Genomic DNA, 24,587 nt, shown 5'->3' on the forward strand with positions numbered 1-24,587 from the left:
GATTGGTCAACAAGTCCTCTCTTCGGTGTTCACGCAAGAAATCACCGACAGTGCCATCTTCTTTGACCGGTGGAGATCCTCGACTGGTCGCCTTGTTGACCAGGGGAACGATTTGTTGGGAACGAACGCCTCACTGATCGGCGGGAGAACTTCTCCTTGGTGTCTCGATGATTTGTAGGGGCGGTTCCGCTTCTACTGATATCTCCTTGATCAGCAGAAGGCTTTGACGGTACCGATCGCAAGGCTCGCTGACCGTTATAACCTTGTCTTCTTGGTGGTCTTGCCGGTGGCAAGAATGACACATCCTGTGCCGATCGTCCACTGACCGGCGGTAATTCCTCTCGCCCGTTGACCAGGGGCCTGATGATCTCGGTGATCGGCAGGAAATCTTCTCGTGGGTGCTTTTGCCAGCGGCAAAGATGTCACCCTTGATGCTCGTCGTACACTGACCGACAGGATTCCTCGACTGGTCGCCTCAATGACCAGCAGGACGCTTCGCTGCGGCCGACAGACTCTTCGATAGGCTGGTATCCTCACCGGCGGTAAGGATGTCACCGTTGATACCGTTCTCTCGTTGACCGGTACTCCTCGGCTGGTCGCCTCGATGACCAGCAGAACTCTTTGCTAGGCCCGACCGACTCGTCGATCGGTGGGATTGCTCCGATGGATGGTGTCTCTGCCGGCGGCAAAGAAGTCACCGTAGGTGCCGATCGTCCACAGACCGGCAGGGATTCCTCGACTGGTCGCCTCGTTGACCAGGGGAACAACTCGCTGGTGCCGATCTCCTCGCTGACCGGTGGCAAATCTTCCAGGGGAAAGGGTCTCGTTTCTACAGATCACTCCTTGACCAGCAGAAAGCCTCGCTGGGACCGACCGACTCGTCGATCGGTAGAATTCTTCCAATGAGATGGTGTCTTTGCCGGCGGCAAAGAAGTCACCGTTGGTGCCGATCGCCCATAGATCGGCAGGGATTCCTCAGCTGGTCGCCTCGTTGACCAGGGGAAAGACGCTGTAACGATCCCTTGTTTACCGGCGGTCTCCAGGGATAGGGTCCTACTTCCACTGATTGCTCCTCAAATCAGCAGAAGGCCTCGACGGGTTGGTATCCTTGCCGGCGGCAAGGTGTCGTTGGCTCCGGTCGGTTCGCTGACCGGCAGGAGTTCCTCGCTTCGATATAGAACCGGGGACTGTAGGCCGGTTCCACTCCACGGGCACTGAATCCGGTTCGGACGGACCAAATGTTTGGGGCTCCGCAGTGCCTCAAACGGGGAGCTCTTGGATTTCTGGCGGGATGGAGTCTCGCAAGACCTGGGGTACCAGAAATCCTCCGTTGATCCGGCTCGAAGGACCAAAATGTTTGGGGCTCCGCAGTGCCTCAAACGGGAATTTCTTCCTCGCAAGAAAGAAAACACACGGGAAGTACTTTTAACACTTAAAGCACTTTATTCCACTTAAACTTTGCGTTGTCGAAGCCACGCAAACGCTTTTACACTTCTACTTCGCGTTGTCGAAGCCACGCGAACGCTTGTACTCTTCGATTACACTTCACTACTTCTTGACCGTTTGCCGGGTCAGAATAAACTGTTTCCTCGTTCGGAGGTGGTGCTCTCTTTTTATAGCACTCCGGAAGGCATCCAGAATGTTCCACAATATTCCCGGATAAAACATTCTAGAACCTTCCGTCGATCTGGCTGCACTGCTCGAACGAAGTAACTCACGGTCACTCACAAGCGGCCTGCACATGTTATTCCAACTGGGTGCCGCCGCGATGAGGCTCGCGCGCTCGCAGCTGTCATCATCAATCATCATCGTCGGTGGTGAGTGGTCCCGCCTGGGATCGTTGTCGCCGCCTTGTTTACCTTTGTGGGAGCTCGAGTGACGCTGTTCGATCTCGTAGGGGAAAGTGGGGCACATTTTCCACCGGAGCGTCCGATGGGCGCGAACATGTATAATGTATGTTATATCAACGAACAGTAGAAATTTTGAACGATCCTGACGATCGCACATCACTCCTGACGATCGCACATCACTCGATCCATCGTCGCCTTGATCAACCGTATCAGTTTATCCGGGAATCCAGGAATTCACGAAGCACTTCTAACGATTATGGTTAGACTGAGAATGATTCATTCAAGTTTTACTTATTGCTATGTCCCTATCGTGGTGGGGCCTACGTGACCCTTTTTGCGGGATCAGCATAAATGCGTTCATCGACCGGGTGGCCTGATCGCGTTTCTGATGATCAATTTGTTTGTAAATTATCATTGTTTGATTTGATTTGAACATTTCTTGCTCAGGGCCGCATCCACCACAGTAGTATTGGTTTCTGGAGCTAACCATTGATTTCCGCGTCCAAATAACTCTCATTATTGTCCATCTATGGTTCTCTGAAGTCAAGGCGTGACTTCGCTAAGGTCATCACATTTTCCTAGTAATAATTGCGCGAGACCTTTTCATTGACACATGATAGACTATGAGTTTATGTAGTGCACATTTTTTTATTCCGTGTTGGGTATTTCCATCACTGCGACCAGTTTTTTGATCTATTGTGACAGTGTGCACATAGGTTATACACAAGCAAAACATGTGACTACAGTTTAACTACAGCTCAATGAACTCAAGGCCTGACTTCAGCCAGGCCACCCCAGGTACTCAGGAATCTAGTCAAGGAATTCACTTAGGGGCCGTTCATAAACCACGTAGACTTTTTGGAGGAAGGGGGGGGGGCTCTGGCCAAAGTTTACGCTCCATACAAATTTCAAAATTTGTGTATGGACAAAAGTCTACGAGGGGGGAGGGGGGTCTGAGATGGGCAAATTTTGGTCTACGTGGTTTATGAACAGCCCCTTACTCCAGTTCAATGTAGTATTGGTTTCTGGAGCTAACCACCCAAGTAACGCACATGTTATATAAAAGTTACGACAGCGCAAGTTCTGGTTGTATAGAAGTTTATTTTACGTTATTTCAACACAATGTTAGAATTACGTAAAACAAACTTCTATACAACCAAAACTTGCGCTGTCGTAACTCTATTATAACATGTGTGTTGCTTGGGCATTGTTTTCCGCATGCATAAAACTCTCATTGTTGTCCGTCTATGGTTCTCTGAAGTCAAGGCATGACTTCGCTTAGGTCATCAAATTTTCCTAGGAATAGCTGTGCGAGACCTTTTTATTGACGCATGATAGAATATGAGTTTATGTAGTACGCAGAGGTTCCACATAGGTAAAACATGTGATTACTGTTTATATACAGCACAGTGAACTCAAGGCCTGACTTCAGCCAGGCCATCTCAGGTACTCAGGAATCTAGTCAAGGAATTTATTCACTCCTGTTCGATGCAGTATTGGTTTCTGGAGCTAACCGTTGTTTTCCGTATGCAAATAGGCCTAATTGTAGCCCATCCACGATTAAATGTAGTCAAGGCATGACTTCAATCATGACTTCAAATTTCTACTGTTCGTTGATATAACAAACATTATACAGATGTTCAAGTATTGGTGCAAATAAGAGCGATAAAAAAATAGAAATAATCCTTGGTGATTATGTTGAGTGTTAATGTTTTGTAAGGACGGATTCGGACAATCCATCGAGTTATTCAAGAAATGTTAATTGTCCTACAAGGGCAACACATGTTCTAAAGATGTCTCCGATGACCTTTAAGGACAATAAGGGAATATCTCGTGTTTTATTTAATTTGAAAACAACAAACGCAAATGTAGACATAGATGGTTCAGAAATGTTGAATATCTCAAAAACTCAGAAGAAACCTATCGGAACAAATCTAATTCAAACCTGCAGCAACATCAACTATCGTTAGGCAACGGAATGTGCAAACATCCATTGAAATACTTCGTTAAGAAGAAGGTTATGGGGGTGCAAATCGTACTTGGCCTTATTTTTGCCCGACTTGACCCAGTGACCCATCGGCCTTACTCCGTCCAGAAGTCCAAGAATATGTTGATCCCGTATATTTCCAAAACTATAGTGTTGTGTGAGTTTATGTTTAAAATTTTGATGAATTCTGTTGAGAAATGGACTGTTGGCGATTTTTTGAACTTTTTTTTTTACCTTGGGTCAAACGGGTTAAGTGCGTTCCAGGAGGTATCAGGAAGGCTTTAGGGGGTCTCATGGGGAATTTCTGGGAGTCCAAGGGTCTACCAAGAGATCTCAGAAGCGTTTCAGAGTGTTCCGAGTAGTTCTCAAGAACCTCCTGTGAGCTTCAGGGGGTCTTAGAATCCAGGGGAGTTCCAAAAGGACCCAGGGTTATTTCAGAAGGTTTCAGAGGCATTTCAGGGTGGTTCCAGGGAGGCTCCGGGCGTCTTTCCGGAGAGTCTTTCCCAGGTCAGTTCCAGGGGATCTCAGAGACAATCTCAGAGAATCTCATGAGCATTGTAGAAGGTCTCAGGGACGTTTCAGGAGGTCACAAGGGGTTTCTAAGGGGTATATGGGGGTGTCAGAGGTGTTTCAGGTGGTCTCATGGCTAAAAACTCTGTTACTCTGTAGACCGGCACTTTAATCAACTAGGCCACAGAACATGTAACGATTCCGTGGAATAGAATGCCAAACTTACTCCGAAGCCACACCAGGAACACTCCTTTTTCAACATATCCATCTTTCTTTTGGCTTAGATGCCAATGTACAACACACTTGCGTTTGTGCCCACTAACTACAAGTGAGCCAGGGCCCGTGGCGTGGATGGCCATGGGTTCCATCCCAGCCCTGGCACTTTCAATTCTTCGCCAGTTGCTCTTCCCCCCGAGAGCGGCTGACACCTTACCCTTTTCTGAGCATATGGGAGCAAGGGAGGGGTTTTTCCCAATTTTGGCAAAAGGGTGGAGGGGCGCTTAGTGTATCAAGCATCGGTTCAATCTTTTGTTTTTCGTAGGTTAAAAATGGGCACCACATGCGTAATAAGGGAACCAATATCCTATTTGTTGGTTTATAAAACTAAACCATATTTTTCGTGCCACGTCAAGTGTCGGCATAAGTTTTCATATTAAAAAAGCACTGTAGAAAGTTCTACGTGAATGAGGCCGATGCAATACCTGATTTGATAGTGCACTCGTTGTGAAAAATGTTCAATAACCAACCAGAATAGACGACCGGCGGGAAAAGTTTTATTCGATTTCCGTTTGATCATTTGCAGCAGCGACACATTTTTTAAAGAACGGAATAAAATTCCCGGAAACGATATGGATCGGGCGACCACACAGATAGCATCATGAAAGAGTTTTCCAGAACTGTCTCCGGTGAATTTCAATCGACAGATTTCCTGACGAAACAAAACTTTCCTGGAATTGAGAATCGCGACGCTTCTGAAGTTGGAATGAATGGCAGCGGAATTTTAAGGAAGCGGAAAATAAGCTTGTTTGTTGACGTGCCACTGCCATTCCAAGCTCATTTATTCCGGAGATATTTTCAGATGGTGTTTGTGAACGAAGGCTTTTATTTTCAGAGACGGAGTAAAGAATAAATGAAATCCTTTATTCCAGGAAAGGAAAAATGGACATATACAGCCAGATAACTTTGCCTTTTTGGACACTGTCAAAATGCAGGAAATATCATTTAATCAGAAGACAGTTAGGATTTAAAAGTCTCTCTCTCTTCTCTTCTTGGCGTAACGTCCGCACTGGGACAAAGCCTGCTTCTCAGCTTAGTGTTCAATGAGCACTTCCACAGTTTTTAACTGAGAGCTGCCTCTGCCAATGACCATTTTGCATGTGTATATCGTGTGGCAGGCACGAAGATACTTTATGCCCAAGGAAGTCAAGGAAATTTCTTTTACGAAAAGATCCTGGACCGACCGGGAATCGAACCCGTCACCCTCAGCATGGTCATGCTGAATACCCGTGCGTTTACCGCCTCGGCTATATGGGCCCTTTCTAAGGATTTAAAAGTAATCTTCTACAAATTTCAGAAAAGAATAGCAACATGTAACGAAATTTTCACTCCAGATAATAATATAGACTTCCAAATTACTATAACTCACATCCAGCTAATGAAGTAACCTTCCCATCCCGGCTGGTCGAAAAATAACTTCTCTGTAATCAACTGTCCATCAACTTTCCCAACAGCTCACCATCAAAATTCACTGTTTTACCTGTTGGTGAACATAACTTCCGCCCACCACCTCCATACAGTGCAGTGCCCCATTTGGAACTCTTAAATTGAACATTCCAGCCAATGAATTCCCCTGCATTTCGCATTTCCCCTATACTCACTTTTCGTTCTTCATCAGCAATCTCGGTGCGCAAATAAATCAAAGACTAAACCCATTTCCATTTACTAAAATAAACAATCACCGAGCGCACCCAGCGTGAACAGCAGTTTTATATGTCCGACCATACACTCAGGGAGCATTTTTTTTTTCATTCATCCGGTTACTCTGGAGTGGGCTTTTTATGCATGGATGGGAGAATTATAAGTGAAACTCATCCTGTTTCGGTACATCAACGGTTTAAAAGCATTACACGATTCATGGAGACCAACATAGGACCCACCACCATACGTACCTGTTTCGCGATTGAATTAACATACAGAATGACATCCATAAAAAACAAACCGATGAGCCGACGCGGCTTTATCTGTCTGCAGTACACAAGTGTGTAGTCAGATTATTGCTCGAAAAAGCTCGTTAGCCCTCGGGTGATTCCCGATGCTGCTGCGGATTGGAATCGTGAATCCTCCCGGTGATACATTTTCGTGGAAACGGTGAAATCAGAAATCATGTGCGGATGTGTATTTTTACGTGTTTTTATTACTTTGCAGGCAGATCAAAGAGCTGACGGTGCGCGTTTCCAATTGTTTTTTCACTGTCACCGCGTTTCGAAGAATATGTAGTTGAGGTGGTTTTATTGTTTTTCTTTTTTGACTATTTGTTCAAATTAAATTGTACACCATTTGTCAACTATCTGAAGAGTGCATTGCATCAAGTTTTTGGCAATACCATAAGTAGGAAAACCGCTATTATTGAGTTGCCTCAATAACGTATCTGCTACGAGATTCCACAAAAGCGGTGACACGACTCCCCCTTGGGGCATCCACAAACACTTAATTTCCTAATCGTTGCTTGACGCCTTGTCAAGAAGTGATATCTGTTTTTGAGTATTTGATAAATCCAATTGGAAAACATCGGAGATATACTATGACTCCGTGCGGCTTCCAATATGGCATCGAAATACACGTTGTCAAAAGCACCTTCGACATCTATGAAAACTCCAAAACTAGGTTGCTTTTGAATGAATGCTTTCTCGATATCGTAACAAAGTTTGTGCAAAAGAGTCACAGTGGCTTTTTTAGCTTGGTAAGCATATTGGTTCACATGAAAAGGCACGTTGGTCTGATGAACATCACGGGTGTCATGATCTACAATTCGGTCTAATTATATCAGAATAAAATAGGTCAAACTGATGGGTCTGAAACTTTTGGCTTCTCCCACTTTCGGAATAAACTTTACAGTAAAATCTTGCCAAAATTTGAGAATACACCTTGCAAAAAATACAACTAGTAGTTTTTGCCTTTCACGTACACCAAGTGTCCACAGTGCTATCAGTGCAAAATCAGATTGATTACTCAAGGTTTCCAAATTTTAGCACTCCCAATACTGGTACGCCCCCAAGGAAATGACATCAGTTCACTATAAGCCGTTTTACGATGTGACAACAATGTTGATGATGATATTAATTTTCACAGGTTAGGACGCCACCTCCTGTAAAATTTTCATTAATAAAATCGTCTAGTTAAATAGATTATTGCACTTCATTAAGAATTATTCCTGGAAAACTTTTCCAGGATTATAGCGAAAGGGACATTCTTACTGGAATTCCTTTTCGCAAGAATTCTTCCTAAAATTGTTGATAAACTTTGAAAATTTCATTCAATACGGTTTACTGGTTTCTGAGGCATGACAGTTCAACAATTCGATGTCTCAAAAATAGTGTTTTACGAGAACGGTTCTGGCTTCGCGAAAGATTAGTCAATCGAGTTAAAATTTGTACCAAATATACTAGGTTTACAAACAGTCAAAATTTGGGAATGTTTGATGCACTCTATGAAAAGTTACAGCATGTTGAACTTTTTTTGTGAGAGAAAAAAAAATTGCCTGCCCCAAACATTTTGGCCACCCCCTGTATCTTAAAGTGTGTATGGGTTCTTAAGAATGCTGTGTTAAATTTTTATAGAGTTCCAAGCAGTAGAAACTTGCCATGTTGAACTTTCTTGAGAAATCGACTGTTGATCTTATGTTTTGAGGTTATGGCTTTTAGTGTTGGAAGAAAAACTCAAAAACGGAATGTTAAGTTTTCATCCGACGTTTCGGTCACTATATAGACTGTTTCAGAAATTATAAATACACTTTGCTTTTTAAATAAAATGAACTGTTCTAATGATTTTTCCCAACTTCTTTCAGAATATAGCATATTGTACACTAAAACCCCAATTTACGCTCACTTCTTTTGCGCCAAACTCAATTTGCGCCCCCCGATTTACGCACTAATTCCCAAATAACGCTCCCCCCATTTACGCACTAATTCCCAAATAACGCTCCCCCAATTTACGCTCCTTAGGCGTAAATTGGGGTTTTAGGTATTCGGGAACAAGTAACATGTGATACATATGATACATAGAGGGTTAGGGTAGAGGGTAGGGTAGATTGTTAGGGTAGAGGGTAATGTTAGATGGTAGGGTAGAAGGTAGGGTAGAGGGTAGGGTAAAAGGCAAGGTAGAGGGTAGGGTAGAGGATTGGGGTAGAAGGTAGGATAGAGGGTTGGGTAGAGGATTAAGGTAGAGGGTTGGGTAGAGGGTAGGGTAGAAGGTAGGGTTGAGGGTAGAGGTTAGGGTAGATGATTAGCGTAGAAGGTAGGGTAGAGGGTTAGGGTAGAGGGTAGGGTAGAGACTATGATAGAGGGTAGGGTAGAGGGTTAGGATAGAAGATAGGATATAAGGTAGGGTAGAGGGTACGATAGAGAGGGTAGAGTAAAAGAAAAAAGGGTAGGGTAAAAGGTAGGTTAGAGGGTTAGGATAGAAGGTAGGGTAGAAGTTAGGGTAGAGGATAGAAGAGAAGGTAGGGTAGAGGGTAGGGTTGATGATTAGCGTAGAGAGTAGGGTAGAGGCTTATTGTAGAGGATAGAGTAGAAGATAGGATAGAGGGTTTGAGTAGAGGGTAGGGTTGAGGGTTAGGGTATAGGGTTAAAGTAGAGAATAGGGTAGAGGGTTAGGGTAGAGGGTTAGGATAGAGGGTAGGGTAGAGGGGAGAGTAGAGGATAGGATGGAGGGTTAGGGAAGGATGACATGATATGAAAGATGAGAGATGAGAGATGAGAGATGAGAGATGAGAGATGAGAGATGAGAGATGAGAGATGAGAGATGAGAGATGAGATGAGAGATGAGAGATGAGAGATGAGAGATGAGAGATGAGAGATGAGAGATGAGAGATGAGAGATGAGAGATGAGAGATGAGAGATGAGAGATGAGAGATGAGAGATGAGAGATGAGAGATGAGAGATGAGAGATGAGAGATGAGAGATGAGAGATGAGAGATGAGAGATGAGAGATGAGAGATGAGAGATGAGAGATGAGAGATGAGAGATGAGAGATGAGAGATGAGAGATGAGAGATGAGAGATGAGAGATGAGAGATGAGAGATGAGAGATGAGAGATGAGAGATGAGAGATGAGAGATGAGAGATGAGAGATGAGAGATGAGAGATGAGAGATGAGAGATGAGAGATGAGAGATGAGAGATGAGAGATGAGAGATGAGAGATGAGAGATGAGAGATGAGAGATGAAAGATGAGAGATGAGAGATGAGAGATGAGAGGTGAGAGATGAGATGAGAAATGAGATGAGAGATGAGATGAGAGATGAGATGAGAGATGAGATGAGATATGAGGTGAGAAATGAGATGAGAGATGACATGAGAGATGAGAGATGAGAGATGAGAGATGAGAGATGAGAGATGAGAGATGAGAGATGAGAGATGAGAGATGAGAGATGAGAGATGAGAGATGAGAGATGAGAGATGAGAGATGAGATGAGAAATGAGATGAGAGATGAGATGAGAGATGAGATGAGAGATGAGATGAGAGATGAGATGAGAGATGAGATGAGAGATGAGATGAGATATGAGGTGAGAGATGAGATGAGAGATGACATGAGAGATGAGAGATGAGAGATGAGAGATGAGAGATGAGAGATGAGAGATGAGAGATGAGAGATGAGAGATGAGAGATGAGAGATGAGAGATGAGAGATGAGAGATGAGAGATGAGAGATGAGAGATGAGAGATGAGAGATGAGAGATGAGAGATGAGAGATGAGAGATGAGAGATGAGAGATGAGAGATGAGAGATGAGAGATGAGAGATGAGAGATGAGAGATGAGAGATGAGAGATGAGAGATGAGAGATGAGAGATGAGAGATGAGAGATGAGAGATGAGAGATGAGAGATGAGAGATGAGAGATGAGAGATGAGAGATGAGAGATGAGATGAGAGATGAGAGATGAGAGATGAGAGATGAGAGATGAGAGATGAGAGATGAGAGATGAGAGATGAGAGATGAGAGATGAGAGATGAGAGATGAGAGATGAGAGATGAGAGATGAGAGATGAGAGATGAGAGATGAGAGATGAGAGATGAGAGATGAGAGATGAGAGATGAGAGATGAGAGATGAGAGATGAGAGATGAGAGATGAGAGATAAGAGATGAGAGATGAGAGATGAGAGATGAGAGATGAGAGATGAGAGATGAGAGATGAGAGATGAGAGATGAGAGATGAGAGATGAGAGATGAGAGATGAGAGATGAGAGATGAGAGATGAGAGATGAGAGATGAGAGATGAGAGATGAGAGATGAGAGATGAGAGATGAGAGATGAGAGATGAGAGATGAGAGATGAGAGATGAGAGATGAGAGATAAGAGATGAGAGATGAGAGATGAGAGATGAGAGATGAGAGATGAGAGATGAGAGATGAGAGATGAGAGATGAGAGATGAGAGATGAGAGATGAGAGATGAGAGATGAGAAATGAGAGATGAGAGATGAGATGAGAGATGAGATGACAGATGAGATGAGAGATCAGAGATGAGATGAGAGATGAGATGAGGGATGAGATGAGAGATGAGAGGAGAGATGAGAGATGAGATGAGAGATGAGGTGAGAGATGAGATGATAGATAAGATGAAAGATGAGATGATAGATGAGATGATAGATGAGATGAGAGATGAGATGAGAGATGAGATGAGAGATAAGATGAGATATGAGATGAGAGATGAGATGAGAGATGAGGTGAGAGATGAGATACAGTGGTTCTCAAGCTGGGGTCACGGGCCATGCTGTTTTCGCAAGAACCTTAAGGCCGAGGAAAAAGAGTGATTATGCAACTCAAGGGGTATTTATTACAATGCTCTGGTGTTGTAAACATCAGGGGATTTCAAGCTGGAGTTACGGGCCATGCGAATTCCTCAAGAATCTTAAAGGCGATGAGAAAGTGAAATCGGCTTTTCAAATTATGCATCTCAAGCAGCATTATACAATAGGGTTCCGCGTCATTTTGCCGAATGCCGTTTGGTCAAACTCCATTTGGCCGAAAAGGTTGTTTGGCCGAATGCCATTTGGCAGAAAAATGCATGATGAAATAAAGTGACCATGGCATTGTTTCCCGTTTCAGTATATATCTAAAGAACAGCCCATAATTCAAAGAACAAAAAAGCTTTGATATAATATCGGTAGTTTCAACGCCAACTAATCAATGAAAATCAATACTAGAAAGAATAGCCTATGATTGAAAGAAGGAAATACTTCTGATGGTCATATTGGCAGATAGAATGTCAAAAACTTCCTCTGAATTCTTTTGATCATGATTCGGGCAAACGGCATTCGGAAAAAAGACCAGATGGCATTTAGCCAAACGACGTTTGGCCAAACGAACTTAAACTTCAACTTTGCTCTTTTACCTAGCACTTTCGGTTCATGAGATATTCACGTGGCCCGTGACCATAGATTGGAAAACAATCTATATTAGAGATCTTGATCCTTAAGATGATCAATCCGTAAAACATTTGCTCTTCTACCTAGCACTTTCGGTTCTTGAGATATTCACGTGGCCCGTGACCATAGATTGGAAACCACTGATTTTTCAACATTTCCATATTAGAGATACTGATTCTTGAGATAACCAATCCGTAACACATTTACTCTTCTTCCTAGCACTTTCATTTCTTGAGATATTCACGTGGCCCGTGACCATAGATTGGAAACCACTGATTTTTCAACATACCTTTATCAGAGATACTTATCCTTGAGATGATCAATCCGAAAAACATTTGCTCTTCTTCCTAGCACTTCCGGTTCTTGAGATATTCACGTGGCCCGTAACCATAGATTGGAAAACACTGATTTTTCAATTTATCTATATCAGAGATACTGATCCTTGAGATGATCAATCCGTAAAACGTTTGCTGTTCTTCCTAGCACTTCCGGTTCTTGAGATATTCACGTGGCCCGTGACCATAGGTTGGAAACCACTGAATTTTCAACATATCTATATCAGAGATACTGATCTTTCAGATCATCAATCCGAAAAACATTTGCTCTTCTTCCTAGCACTTCCGGTTCTTGAGATATTCACGTGGCCCGTGACCATAGATTGGAAACCACTGATTTTTCAATTTATCTATATCAGAGATACTGATCCTTGAGATGATCAATCCGTAAAACGTTTGCTCTTCTTCCTAGCACTTCCGGTTCTTGAGATATTCACGTGGCCCGTGACCATAGATTGGAAACCACTGATTTTTCAATTTATCCATATCAGAGATACTGATCCTTGAGATTATCAATCCGTAAAACGTTTGCTGTTCTTCCTGGCACTTTCGGTTCTTGAGATATTCACGTGGCCCGTGACCAAAGGTTGGAGACCACTGATTTTTCAATTTATCTACATATATCAGAGATACTGATCCTTGAGATCATCAATCCGAAAAACATTTGCTCTTCTTCCTAGCACTTCCGGTTCTTGAGATATTCACGTGGCCCGTGACCATAGATTGGAAACCACTGATTTTTCAATTTATCTATATTAGAGATACTGATCCTTGAGATGATCAATCCGTAAAACGTTAGCTGTTCTTCCTAGCACTTTCGGTTCTTGAGATATTCACGTGGCCCGTGACCAAAGGTTGGAAACCACTGATTGTTACAATACAGGTATGTACATTGTGATAAGTACATACTGCCTGAAGAGCAGAATGCGAAAAAATTTTCACTTTATCCTCACACCTTTGATTCTTGAGAAATTCGCTTGGCCCGTGACCGTAGGTTGGGAACCACTGAAATTAGCAAAACTGCTAAATTATTAATTGTAATTGAATAACTTATAACCTTTTCATAGGTTAGGAACTTTGTGATTTCGATCTTCACAAACTAATTATAAAACTGAAAAAAAAACACTCCCCCGATTTACGCACTAATTCCCAAATAGCGCTCCCCCGATTTACGCACTAATTCCCAAATAGCGCTCCCCCCAAGTTACGCTCCCCCAATTTACGCTCCCCCCGTTTTGAGCGTAAATTGGGGTTTTAGTGTACTCCATATTTTTGGATTTCCTTTCAATTGTCTTGATATTTTGAAGAACAGTCGAGTTCTCTAACAATTAACTTCATTCTCCAAATTTTCATTTGCACAAAGGTGTTTTTTTTAAGATTTCAACATAATTTATAATTACATACCAAGAATTATCATAATTTTTGTCACATTCGCTTTCTCAACAAGTTGTCTAAGAATGCCTAGACCAAATCTGGGAAAAGTCGATAAAAGCATTTCCACAACATTTTTTCTGAGATCATGTTTCTTATTTTTTAAGGTTTACTACGGAACATAAGAACTACCATACAGTTTCTTAGCTTTCCTGAATGCATTTTAGTTAAACAAATTATTTTTGTCGAGTCGAGTCAAGTACAAGACACTGAAGACGACCTTACAGTTGAGGTCGAAATACGTATCTGTCAAAGGATGCAAATTCTTAGTGGAATTCAAAGAAACAGTACTTAACCTGATTTTCTTTTTACTTACAGATATTCTTCTAACAAGCCCAGGTTAATCATCATATTTTTTCAGTTTATTCGTTCCTTCAGATGGTAAAGTTTGTCATACCTTAAAAAAGAAAGCAGTAAGCAGTAATAAACACATTCGTCTGCTTAACGTTTGTTGCTACTGGTGTTGTTGAGAAATTTGAAACAACAAATTTTTGCATTGAGGAGGCCCGTAATGGTGGTTCTTGATCAAATATTCCGGATAAAATTTCTCTAACCAATCGAGAAATATCTTCTCTTAATATCGATACAGCAACTTTTATTTTGTTTGGAAATGAAATATTTTATTTGCTACATTTTTGACCACTTTGTGCAACTTCAAATTTTAATCATCTTGTTTACAGGGCCCTATTTTTTCAACTTTCACAAAAAAACATCAACAAAACTGGTAATATTTGCTTCGGTAGCAAATAAACAAGAGCTAGAAGAAACTTTTTTGGATAGTGTGCTCAAATTGAAATGGCAGTCAGTCGTTAGTGTATTTAATAAATACTATTTATAATTTCTAAAACAGTCTATATTGTGCCTTTCTCAAGGAACAAAGATATAGCGTTTTGCGCCTCGCTCCCTCACGGGCACATAGTGTAAACTTGAAACTTTAAACGCGATTATCTTGGAATCGTGTTTCTCCCTAAACTTCGATGCGATGACTACGTTTGCGGAAACAGTTCTATACCGATCTCAACCATTTTTTTGAGTTTTCGCTATGCATGTGTCCTACAGATATTTCTTAAGAAAAACCTCCAGGAATTCCACCACAGATTACTCCAGGAATTCTTCCATGAATTCCTTCAGGAATGCCTCTAGGGATTTCTTCAGGTATTCCTCATATTTTTTAGGGATTTTTCCAAGAAAGCCTCGAAATTTCTCCAAAAATTACTCAAAGAATTTTTCTCGAATAGCTCCATGAATTCCTACATAAATTCCTGCAGAAATTCCTCCATAAACTTCTACAGCAATTCCTCAGAATTCCTTCAGGAGTTCTTGCAGAAATACCTCCTGAAATTTCTCCAGGAATTCTTCTAGGGATTCCGTCAGAGATTCTTCTAGAGATTTATCAAGGAATTCCATTAGGCTTTGCTTCAGGAATTCCTTCAGGGATTCGTCAAAGAACATTTACAAGAATTCATCCAGAAGTTGCTCCAAAGATTTCTTCAGAAATTCCTCCAGGAATTCCTTCTGAAATTAATCAAAGTATTTATCCTGGAATTCCTTCAGGAATCGCTCCAGTAATTCCTTCAGGAATACTCCAGACATTCCATCATTTATTTCTCCAGGGATTCCTCAGAAGATTCTTAAGGGTTTACTCCTGAAATTCCTCCTGGCATTTTCCTGGAATACCTCCTCGGATTCTTCCAGTAATTCCTTCAAGAATTCCTTCAGTTATTCCTCGAGGAATACCTCCAGGAGTTCCTCCAAGAATTTCTCCAGGAATTTCTTCAGGAATTTGTTCGGTTTTCTTTAAAAAATCCTCCAACAATTCCAGGGATTCCAAATGAATTTCTTCCAGGGACTCTTCCAGGAACACCTCAAAAATTTCCGCTAAAATTGTTCAATGAATTCTTCCAGAAACTCCTCCTTCTTTCTGCAATTCTTTCTGGGATTTCTGTAGGAATTCCTCCAGGATAGCCCTAAAAGTTTCTAAAGAAATTCCTTCGTAAATTCCTCCATATTTTTTTCCAGAAATTCCTCCAGGAATTCTTCCGAAAATTTCACCTTTTCAGAAATGCCTCCAGAAATTCCTATATGGATTCTTCCAGAAATTCCTCCAAGGAATCCTCAAGGGATTCTTCCAAGTATTCCTCCGGGAAGTCTTCTAAGGATACCTATAGGAATGCCTACTAGGACTCTGTTCACGCACTACTCGGAATATGAGAGTCTCACTGTGGAATATTGGTAGCGGCTTCTTAGCAATTGTCGGCATAATTGCAACTGTATAGAATTGGCGCAAGAAACTGTTTATAAGTATTTGTTTGACTGTGAAGACCTACATTCTGTATTCTATTCCGTATTCCTTTAGTCAAAATACTGCAATGTTTGTTCATCTAATAATGTTTGTCATAAAAAAGCTTATAAAACCACCATAGATAACACTAGTTTACAACATTTTTGAACTCGGTAAGCTGATGATTGATTTTGGTGTAGAATCATGCCCTGAATTCGAAAACGCGAAGGAAAAAAATTACAGTAGAGCGGAAATTTTTTCGACTTTCCATACAAGGTTGATGATTTGAAATCGATTTTTGTTCTATTTTTAGGCAAAGTCGCTCACTTCACACATCTCTTTCTCCGTAATCAATGCTCCGATTGAGCTGAATTTTGTACTGTAACTCGCCTTCATATGATATGTCAAATAAACGTTGAGACAGAATTTTTAAATTACTTTTCTCTTATTGAAAAAAAATACATTTCTTCATATAATTTTGGAAATTTTGCTAAAATTTAAGGAGATCGACCCCAAAACTCGCCAATATCTTGAATTTCATCATTCTGACGCAAAACCTGTATTCAGATGATCGAATGGTATTATATTCAGCTTTTAATTTATGGAAAAAGATTTAAAATTGGTTTAACAAAATGCAAGATATTTGAATTTTATTTAATTCCATATTTTAAAAAGTTGTACAACTCGATATTGAGCTAAAACTTAAAAACTGTTCTACTTCGAAATCAGCGCTAAATTATGCTTCAAAAATTTTTGTCGTTGACAGTAGTTCACGACTTTCGTTTTATTTTGTAAACTAGTGTAATAGTACCAGATAATAGTCCTTGAGTCCGTACTGACACACAGTCAGAAGCGTGCGTAGTTAGAATACATCATAGTTAGAATAAATCGTACTAGTCAAAGTTAATGATGTTAATGAAAAATATTTTCCCGGTTCTACTGCACAACACGAAGGAGCATGGTTTTCTGATCTATATAATATTTTTTTACGAATTTAAACAGTGACAGAATAGTTAATAAACTCGAAAATAAAATAATGATGAGCAGGTCTTGTTTGGCATTCGAGGTCAACCTTGACGTAACGAAAGTGAAACGACGGGTTGCAAAAGAAATCACATTGGTTCACTTTTGACAACAAATGTTCCTGTTTGACATACACGGTAAACAAAATTTACCCATAATTGAGTGCTAAACAAGGAGTGTTGCAAAAATTATTAAAATTTTTGAAAATTTATTTTATGGGCTTTACCTTATATGACTACTTAAAAAATGAGTAAACATGTCGTTTTAATCAATGCTTGATCGAATTATGTAGAAATTAAGAAAGGCCTTTAGGAGCCTATTGTCGGTATAATGTATCAAAACCATAAATACAGTCCATTTACAGTGTAGTGCGTGCAATAAATTTCAGTTAAGTTAGAATTCTCGATTATCTGTTCCATAAGAAGAAACCCCTGCCTACACGAATTCATCCGGGGAATCCTCCGGGAATTCCTCCAGGAATTCCTACAAGGATTCCTTCAGGAATGCCTCCAGGGATTCCTTCAGATATTCTTTCTACTAATTTTGCAGGGATTCCGCCAGGGATTCTTCCAACTAGAGGTGGGCAAAACGGCTCACTTCAGTGATCGGATCCGAACCGCATCCATCACATTAGTGAACCGGATCTTGTAAGCGGATCAGCGGATCCGTTATAAACCACCCAGCCTCACCGAGCGAATGGGATTGCTTGCTTCCAGTTTATTCTCTCAAAATCAGTATGCGACACTCATTCTCTTGGTGTGTTATAGCATGCCCGCATTTTCTCTCTCCCAGCGCCAGCACCACACAACACACTGATGAAAAATCGAACGAAAAGAGTTATAGTTATATTAATGTGTGAGTTCGGGTTAGAATCGTTCGAGTCGGCTATGTTCGAACCGTTCGAACTGTCGGTAATGCTCTTTTGCTTGAGCGGAGAATGAAAGATCATGTGCGTTGTTTGCGGCAGCATGACCAGGGGTAAGGGAACTAGGCCGCCGCTGTTGGCTGTGTTTGCTTGGCGCGAGAAAAACACGTATACACCCGATTTTTTTTTTTGTACGGATCTGGTTTTTGCTATAACTTAGTCAATTTTCATCTGATTGTCATGAAATTGTGTGCACATGTTGGCACGAATAGTACTATCAGTGTACAACATTTCGTGAGAATCGGTTAAAAATTGACTGAGTTATAGCAAAAACCAGACCCGTGCAAAAAAAGAATCGGGTGTTGTTGGATTTGGGAATGGACTAGAGCAAAACAAAGAGAGCCTATCGGTTCTTTTAGGCTTTTTCTTACAGAAGCATGTAAACTAGTGATCCGGCTCACTCTGTAAAAGATCCACGGCCCACTCGGTCACTTTACAGATACGGATCTTTTAGGCGGGTCCGGGTCAGATTGCCCATCTCTACTTCCAACAAATCCTCCTGGAATGCCTACACGGATTCCTCAAGAAATTCGCCCAGAAAATTTTCCTGAGAATCTCTCCACTGATTCCTGCAAGAATTCCTTTGGAAATGTCTCCAAAGATTCCTTAAGAGATTCCTCCAGGAATTCATTTAAGAATTCACCCACAAATTCTTTCAGGAATTCTCCCAGGAAATTATGCAGGAATTCCTCTAGAAATTCCTCCAGGAACTTATCCAGAACTTCCTCCATGAATTCTCCAAGTATTCCTTTATTATGGTTCCAAGGATTCATCCAGAATGTCTTTATGGGACTCATCTTGAAATTCCTCCTGGCATTTCTCCTGGAATGCCTCCTCGAATTCCTTCAGTAATTCTTTGAGGAATTCCTCCAGGATTTTCTCCAGGAATTCCTACAGGAATTCCACCAGGAATGTCCCCAGCAATTCCAGGGAATTCTCCTGAAATTCTTCCAGCGATTCTTCCAAGAAAGCCTAAAAATTAAAAAAAAATCTTTGGAAATTCCTCTAGGAATTCCCCTAGAAACTTCTCCAGAAAATCCTCCAGAAATACCTTCAGAAATTCCTCCAAAATACATCTAGGAATTCCTCCCGGAAAGCCTAAAAAAATTCTCTGAAAATTCCTCCAGGAGTTCCTTCATAAATTCCTCCATAAATTCTTACAGAAATTTCTCCAGGAATTCCTCCAGGAATTCTTCCGAAAGTTCTATCACTGGATTCCTTCAGGAATTCCTTCAGATATTCCTCTATGGATTTTTCCAGAAATTCCTTCAAGGATTCCTCCCTCAAGGAATTCTTCCATGGAATCCTTTAGGAATGGCTACAGGGATTCCTCCAGATATTTCTTCTGGAATTCCTCCTGAAAATGCTCGAAATTTATATATACAAGCACGTTATAATAGAAAGAGAGGAGACTTAAAGAGAGCCTCTCATCTGCACTTGGGAACTATAGAAATGTTTGGCCAGATTTTTTTGTGAAAATTGGTACTGTGTGCTTACTTTTTTCATTTACTGCAAAATTGATGCTTTCCCAAACTTGACTGATTTCGGAATAGGAACAACAAGGTACAAATGGAGCAATCATTATTTTTCCTTTTATTTATGAATTTTAGCTTTAATTCTTCACACCTCATGGTGCAAAGTGTACTCAGCTGTGTTTAATAGCCATTTCTTTTGGTATCAGTCGTTAACCTACCGTCACCTCACTGTTAACCTAAAAATGACCGACTTTTTTCCCCTACTCACGGTTTTCGTAGGTTTGTCGATGTTTGTCATTTTATCTTACTAAAATATACACTAAATATTCCTGAAAACCCGCTGAACATTTTTTTTTTTACATTTAGTTCGAGCTTCCGGTCAAAATATTGTGGGCTTCGTGGCCGTGCGGCTAGAGGCGTCAGTCATCTAGACGTTTCGTAAGCCTCAGAGTGTGGGTTCGATTCCCGCTCCAGTCGGGGAAAACTTTTCGTCAAACGGAAAATTCTCCACTGGGCCACTGGGTGTTATGTGTGTTGTCCGTTGTCATATGTTAGTGCTTGTTCAGTCTGTACAACCTCTGGTTGAAGACGGTGTAGTGTCTTTTTTTTTTTTTTTTTAATATACCTTTTTTATCTAGTTCATTTCGGCTCAATCGCGTTTAACGCTTTACGGAGCCGTGTATCATTTTTTGTAGGTTATTTACTAGAAAAAGAAAATATACCTTAAAGTGCTTTAGGAAATTCGTGGAGATTTAATAATACTTCAGAAAGAAGTCACTTAATAAAGTTTGCATCTGAATTATGTCAAAACACTCCTTCCAGTGAGTGTCAAAAAACTTTATATCAACTGCCGTTTTTATTCGTATTTGCAAAGATATTTTCCCAAAGATATCTCTTGGGTGTAATTCGATGTTTTCTAAGAGCGTCGCTTGCCAAACTTGAGGCTTGCGATCCTTGTCTATTGTCATCTAGCTTTTCGTAGAACAATCTAAGCGCGTTTGGACGTGGTTGGAATCTTCATGACATACATGAAGTAGGCATAGAACATTGACTATCGTTTATTCTCTATTCTATTGCTTGCTCGGGATACTTAGATCTCAAGAGGATTCGTTCGTTCACAAAGCTGATTTTATTCTATCGAAACATTAGACCTGCAAAGAAGTCGGGTTGATGCTTTGTCGAGGTAAAAATATATACCTTATAATGTCCATTAGAAACTGCCACACAGGTACAGGGGGTGGCCAAAATGTTTGGGATAGGCAATTTTTTTTCTCCCACATAAAAATTCAACATGCTATAACTTTTCATAGAGTGCATCAAAAAATCTCAACTTTTGACTGTTTATCAACCTGTTATATGTGCATCAGATTAATCAATCAGGCCCAAATTTGTAACAATGATGCACATATATTAGGTTAACAAACAGTCAAAATTTGAGATTTTTTGGTGCGCTCCCTGAAAAGTTATAGCATGTTGAACTTTTTTGTGAGAGAAAAAAAGTAGCCTATCCCAAACATTTTGGCCATCCCCTGTATACAGTGCAGTGGGTGACGTCGCACAGAAAAGAAATAGTTGATAAAACTATGGAAAGGTTTGATCTTTCGGAATTGTTTAATAAAGTCAATGGCCTACATTTAAAGTTCAAAGAGGAACAAAGTTTCTTTGTGGGCTTTCAGCTTGGAGATGGACGTTAAGAAAATCGTGACTAGTGCACTCCCTCTATATCCAAACACGCAATGGGCCCTTGATCATATTATCAGTTATGAAACTGAGCACATCCATTATCAATAACAATGGGAGGTTCATATATTTTTTTTCGTTTGTCATAGATTACTGCACGAATTTATACTGTCCTGCTTTAAGGCGAAACTGGATCCATTTCCTCACTTTTTGGTTTTTGATTTTTTATTAAATAACGAAGCAATATTTCCAAAATCGGTTTTCGTACACATGTAGAGTATGGATCAAGGTATCTCCTGATTTTTTTCGTGGTAGAAAATACTTTTCGTTTTTGCAGAAACCATTTTTGAATAAAATTTCACAAAAAAATGGTTTCTGCAAAAATGGAAAACTTTTTCCACCACAAAAAAAAATCAGAAGATACCTTGATCCGTGCTCTACATGTGCACGAAAACCGATTTTGAAAATATTGCTTCGTTATTTAATAAAAAATCAAAAACCAAAAAAATGAGGAAATGCTTCCAGTTTCGCCTTAAGAGTAATACTCTCACACGAAATTTGACGTTTGAGCGGTGTCGGCACGTCTCAAATGTCAAATATTCTGTGAGAGTAAGCAGGCCAGCGTTAATTGGTGCAGTGGACTATAGGAACTACAAAAAGAAAAGAAGTTTAAGAAGTATGAATGAATAAAAATATAAAATAAAATCAGGGAAAATCGAAATTGACTTCCGAATACATTCTATGTGTTCACACTTACACAGTTTTCGCATGACAGCTGCTCATGAGCCTGTCTCTTTGAGATGTCTCTTTGAGACTCGCAAAGACTAATGCAATGTGCACGACTGTTGCGAGTCTCAAGCGCATAGATTTTTTTATGAACGCACGGCCAACTTGTCTCAAATACGTATTGAGAAATGCGCGTACAGACACTCTATTCTATAGGGTATTGTACCATTTGAGCAGGTGTACCTATTTTGGACACTTGTCACTATAACTAAGTCAATTTCAAACCGATTGATTTCAACTTTGGTATAGAGTTAGATATTGTACGTGCCTAACTCTATACAAAATTTCAAACCAATCGGTTTGAAATTGACTTAGTTATAGCGACAAGTGACCAGAATAGGTACACCTACCCAAATGGTACAAGACCCTACTTTATCACTTCGAATATTTCGAGATGTTTTGGAAACTCTTTTAAGTAACTTCAGATGAGTCAATCGCGCTGAGTGCTAAATGCGAGATATTTTCAACGTATTGTACAGAATACTACAGCGCGATCGCTCGAGAGTAAAACCACAGACAAACAGACGACTCATTCCACCAACTTCCCATCGTTTCCTTTTTTAACGGACTATTCAAATATTCTGTAGTTCGCAAATCTCTCGCTCATGGCGACTGCATCCTTTTCGCTCCTGTTCGACGTTTACTCAGAACCGCCATCTACTCAGTGGGTTTACGAAACACAGCGTAAGTAGCATTGGGCGATTATGCCGTCGTGACGATGATTTCAATCACACTTTGTTCCAAGTGGTATGTTTGTTTGTCTGTGGTTAAACGATTAGCATTTACACTATACATTTGTTTTCGAAATTATTTAGCAGTTTCGCGGAATTCCGTTTTGTTTCGTCAAAAGGAAATCTTTGAAGGCGAAACTTTTAGAATTTGATGAAACGAAACGAAATTCAAACTCATAAATTTCGCCTTGATAAATTTCGTTGAATTCCGTGGAATTTCGTTTCGAGAGGTATTTGGCTAAATTTTTCGGTAAACCGCATACCCTTAATTTGAAGGTACATGAATGTTGTTAGTGTCAAATCTACGAAGTATACCGTAACTACGCTAACGCTAATATTAAGGTATCCAAATAACAAGTGTTCTATACTACACACAAAAAAAACTTTCTGCTTTTTATTTTATGCTTTGCCGATAAAAGTCAATCCAATCAAATCGGTAATTATCCTCAAACGATTATTGATCCTTTACGATATCACCATTATTCCTTTGTTCATTTGAGGAAAACTCACATTTTTCTCTGGCTAACCATTTTGCACTCATACAAGCGTTAACTCAAGCATAAGGTTTTAATTGCAAATATCTTCCACTTTTCCATCATTATTCACTCAGATCAAGTCTATCTGCTTACGGTGTACCGCGGTGGAACAGTCTCTCGCTCCAATCGACAATCTTCATACGAACAGCACAATTGCAATCAGAATTTATCACCTTGGTAATAGCTTTCGACTCAAAGTGTTCCTTGCTAGTAAATGAACAAATCATCATTAACAAGAACTACAGTGACCCCACAATTGACGAATCGGCTAACATGACCACAGTTTATGGATCACTCATTTGATCAACATGATGATTCATAAATAGTGTACAAAATTAAGGTGATTCATCGGTGTGGGGTCACTGTAAGTGATAAAGCAATGTTTTTCCCCCGAAGCATGTAACGTCCCACATGTACGGGCTCATTCTGAAACTCATGTCGAAGCTAGTTTCCATTTCCATCGTGAACAACGATCATCGGAAGTCTTCCGAAGTTTGTGTGTAGTTGTTGGTGTATTCCAGTAGTGTATACGGTCATACTAAACCTTCTTTCTAACAGCCAATATTCGGAGTTCGCACACCAGAGATCCCATTGCAGGATGAAAAACTCAATTCATTATTCAACGTATCTTCAGCTTCAAAACCTGGACATGGTTAAGCAAACATAAGTCGAATATGCTTTCAATAATGGAGAAACACCAACAGTACCGGCGAGAAGGGCTATTTTGTCCATAACTTCTCGGTAAAAAAAACAAAAAGTAATAATCATCAAAATAGAGTTAGTCCGTGGAACATCTAATATGCAAAATCAACTATTTTATAACTCCTAACTGCCTTCATTGTTACTTATGACTATGCTCTTAATTTTAATTTTTTTAGCCTATGCTTTAAAGTTTAAAAAAAAAGCCACTGAAAGACAGTTGACTCATTTTGGAAGATACCCATCGGTAGGTACTAATTTGGATTCTCAAAATGTCCACAACAAACTACCAAATTTCCCCAATCAAAATTACTCGCAAATACAGTACTTCCTCTCCGCAAACCAGAACCAGCACAAGAGATGCACTGCTGCAGCATCCAATGTTAAGTGTAATGCATACTACCCTGCCCAGTATACAGCATCCCATACCGAACATTCTGCTCCAGGAACAGGAAGTATGCGCATCGAGTAGTGGTGGTAGGTAACGTTCCGCTGCTGTCTGGCCTGTTCCTTCTGCATAAGCTTACATATCGTTAGGGCGTGCACCGGGGCCCCGAAACCATTTAACGACGTGTTTGCTTGCGATATTGTTGCCACATGATTAATGTATAGGTCCTAGTGCACCGCAGGGAAATTAGTCGGTCGGGAGTGTATAACCAAACCAGTCGGCACTGTTGGTAATGGGTCAACGGAAGCT

At 40.6% G+C, this 24,587-nt stretch overlaps 1 protein-coding gene across 1 annotated transcript in view; it reads right to left on the bottom strand.

The window, feature by feature from the left end:
- Window positions 1-475: 475 nt before the first annotated feature.
- Window positions 476-24,587, bottom strand: part of LOC115267542 (potassium voltage-gated channel protein Shaw-like) — a 178,294-nt gene continuing 154,182 nt past the window's right edge. The window contains exon 6 of the mRNA XM_062847599.1: window positions 476-676. Coding sequence (XP_062703583.1) covers window positions 476-676 — 201 coding nt within the window. The remainder of the gene's footprint in view (window positions 677-24,587) is intronic.

The sequence above is a fragment of the Aedes albopictus genome, chromosome 2 (assembly GCF_035046485.1).
Source record: "Aedes albopictus strain Foshan chromosome 2, AalbF5, whole genome shotgun sequence".
Taxonomy (NCBI): Eukaryota; Metazoa; Arthropoda; class Insecta; order Diptera; family Culicidae; genus Aedes; species Aedes albopictus.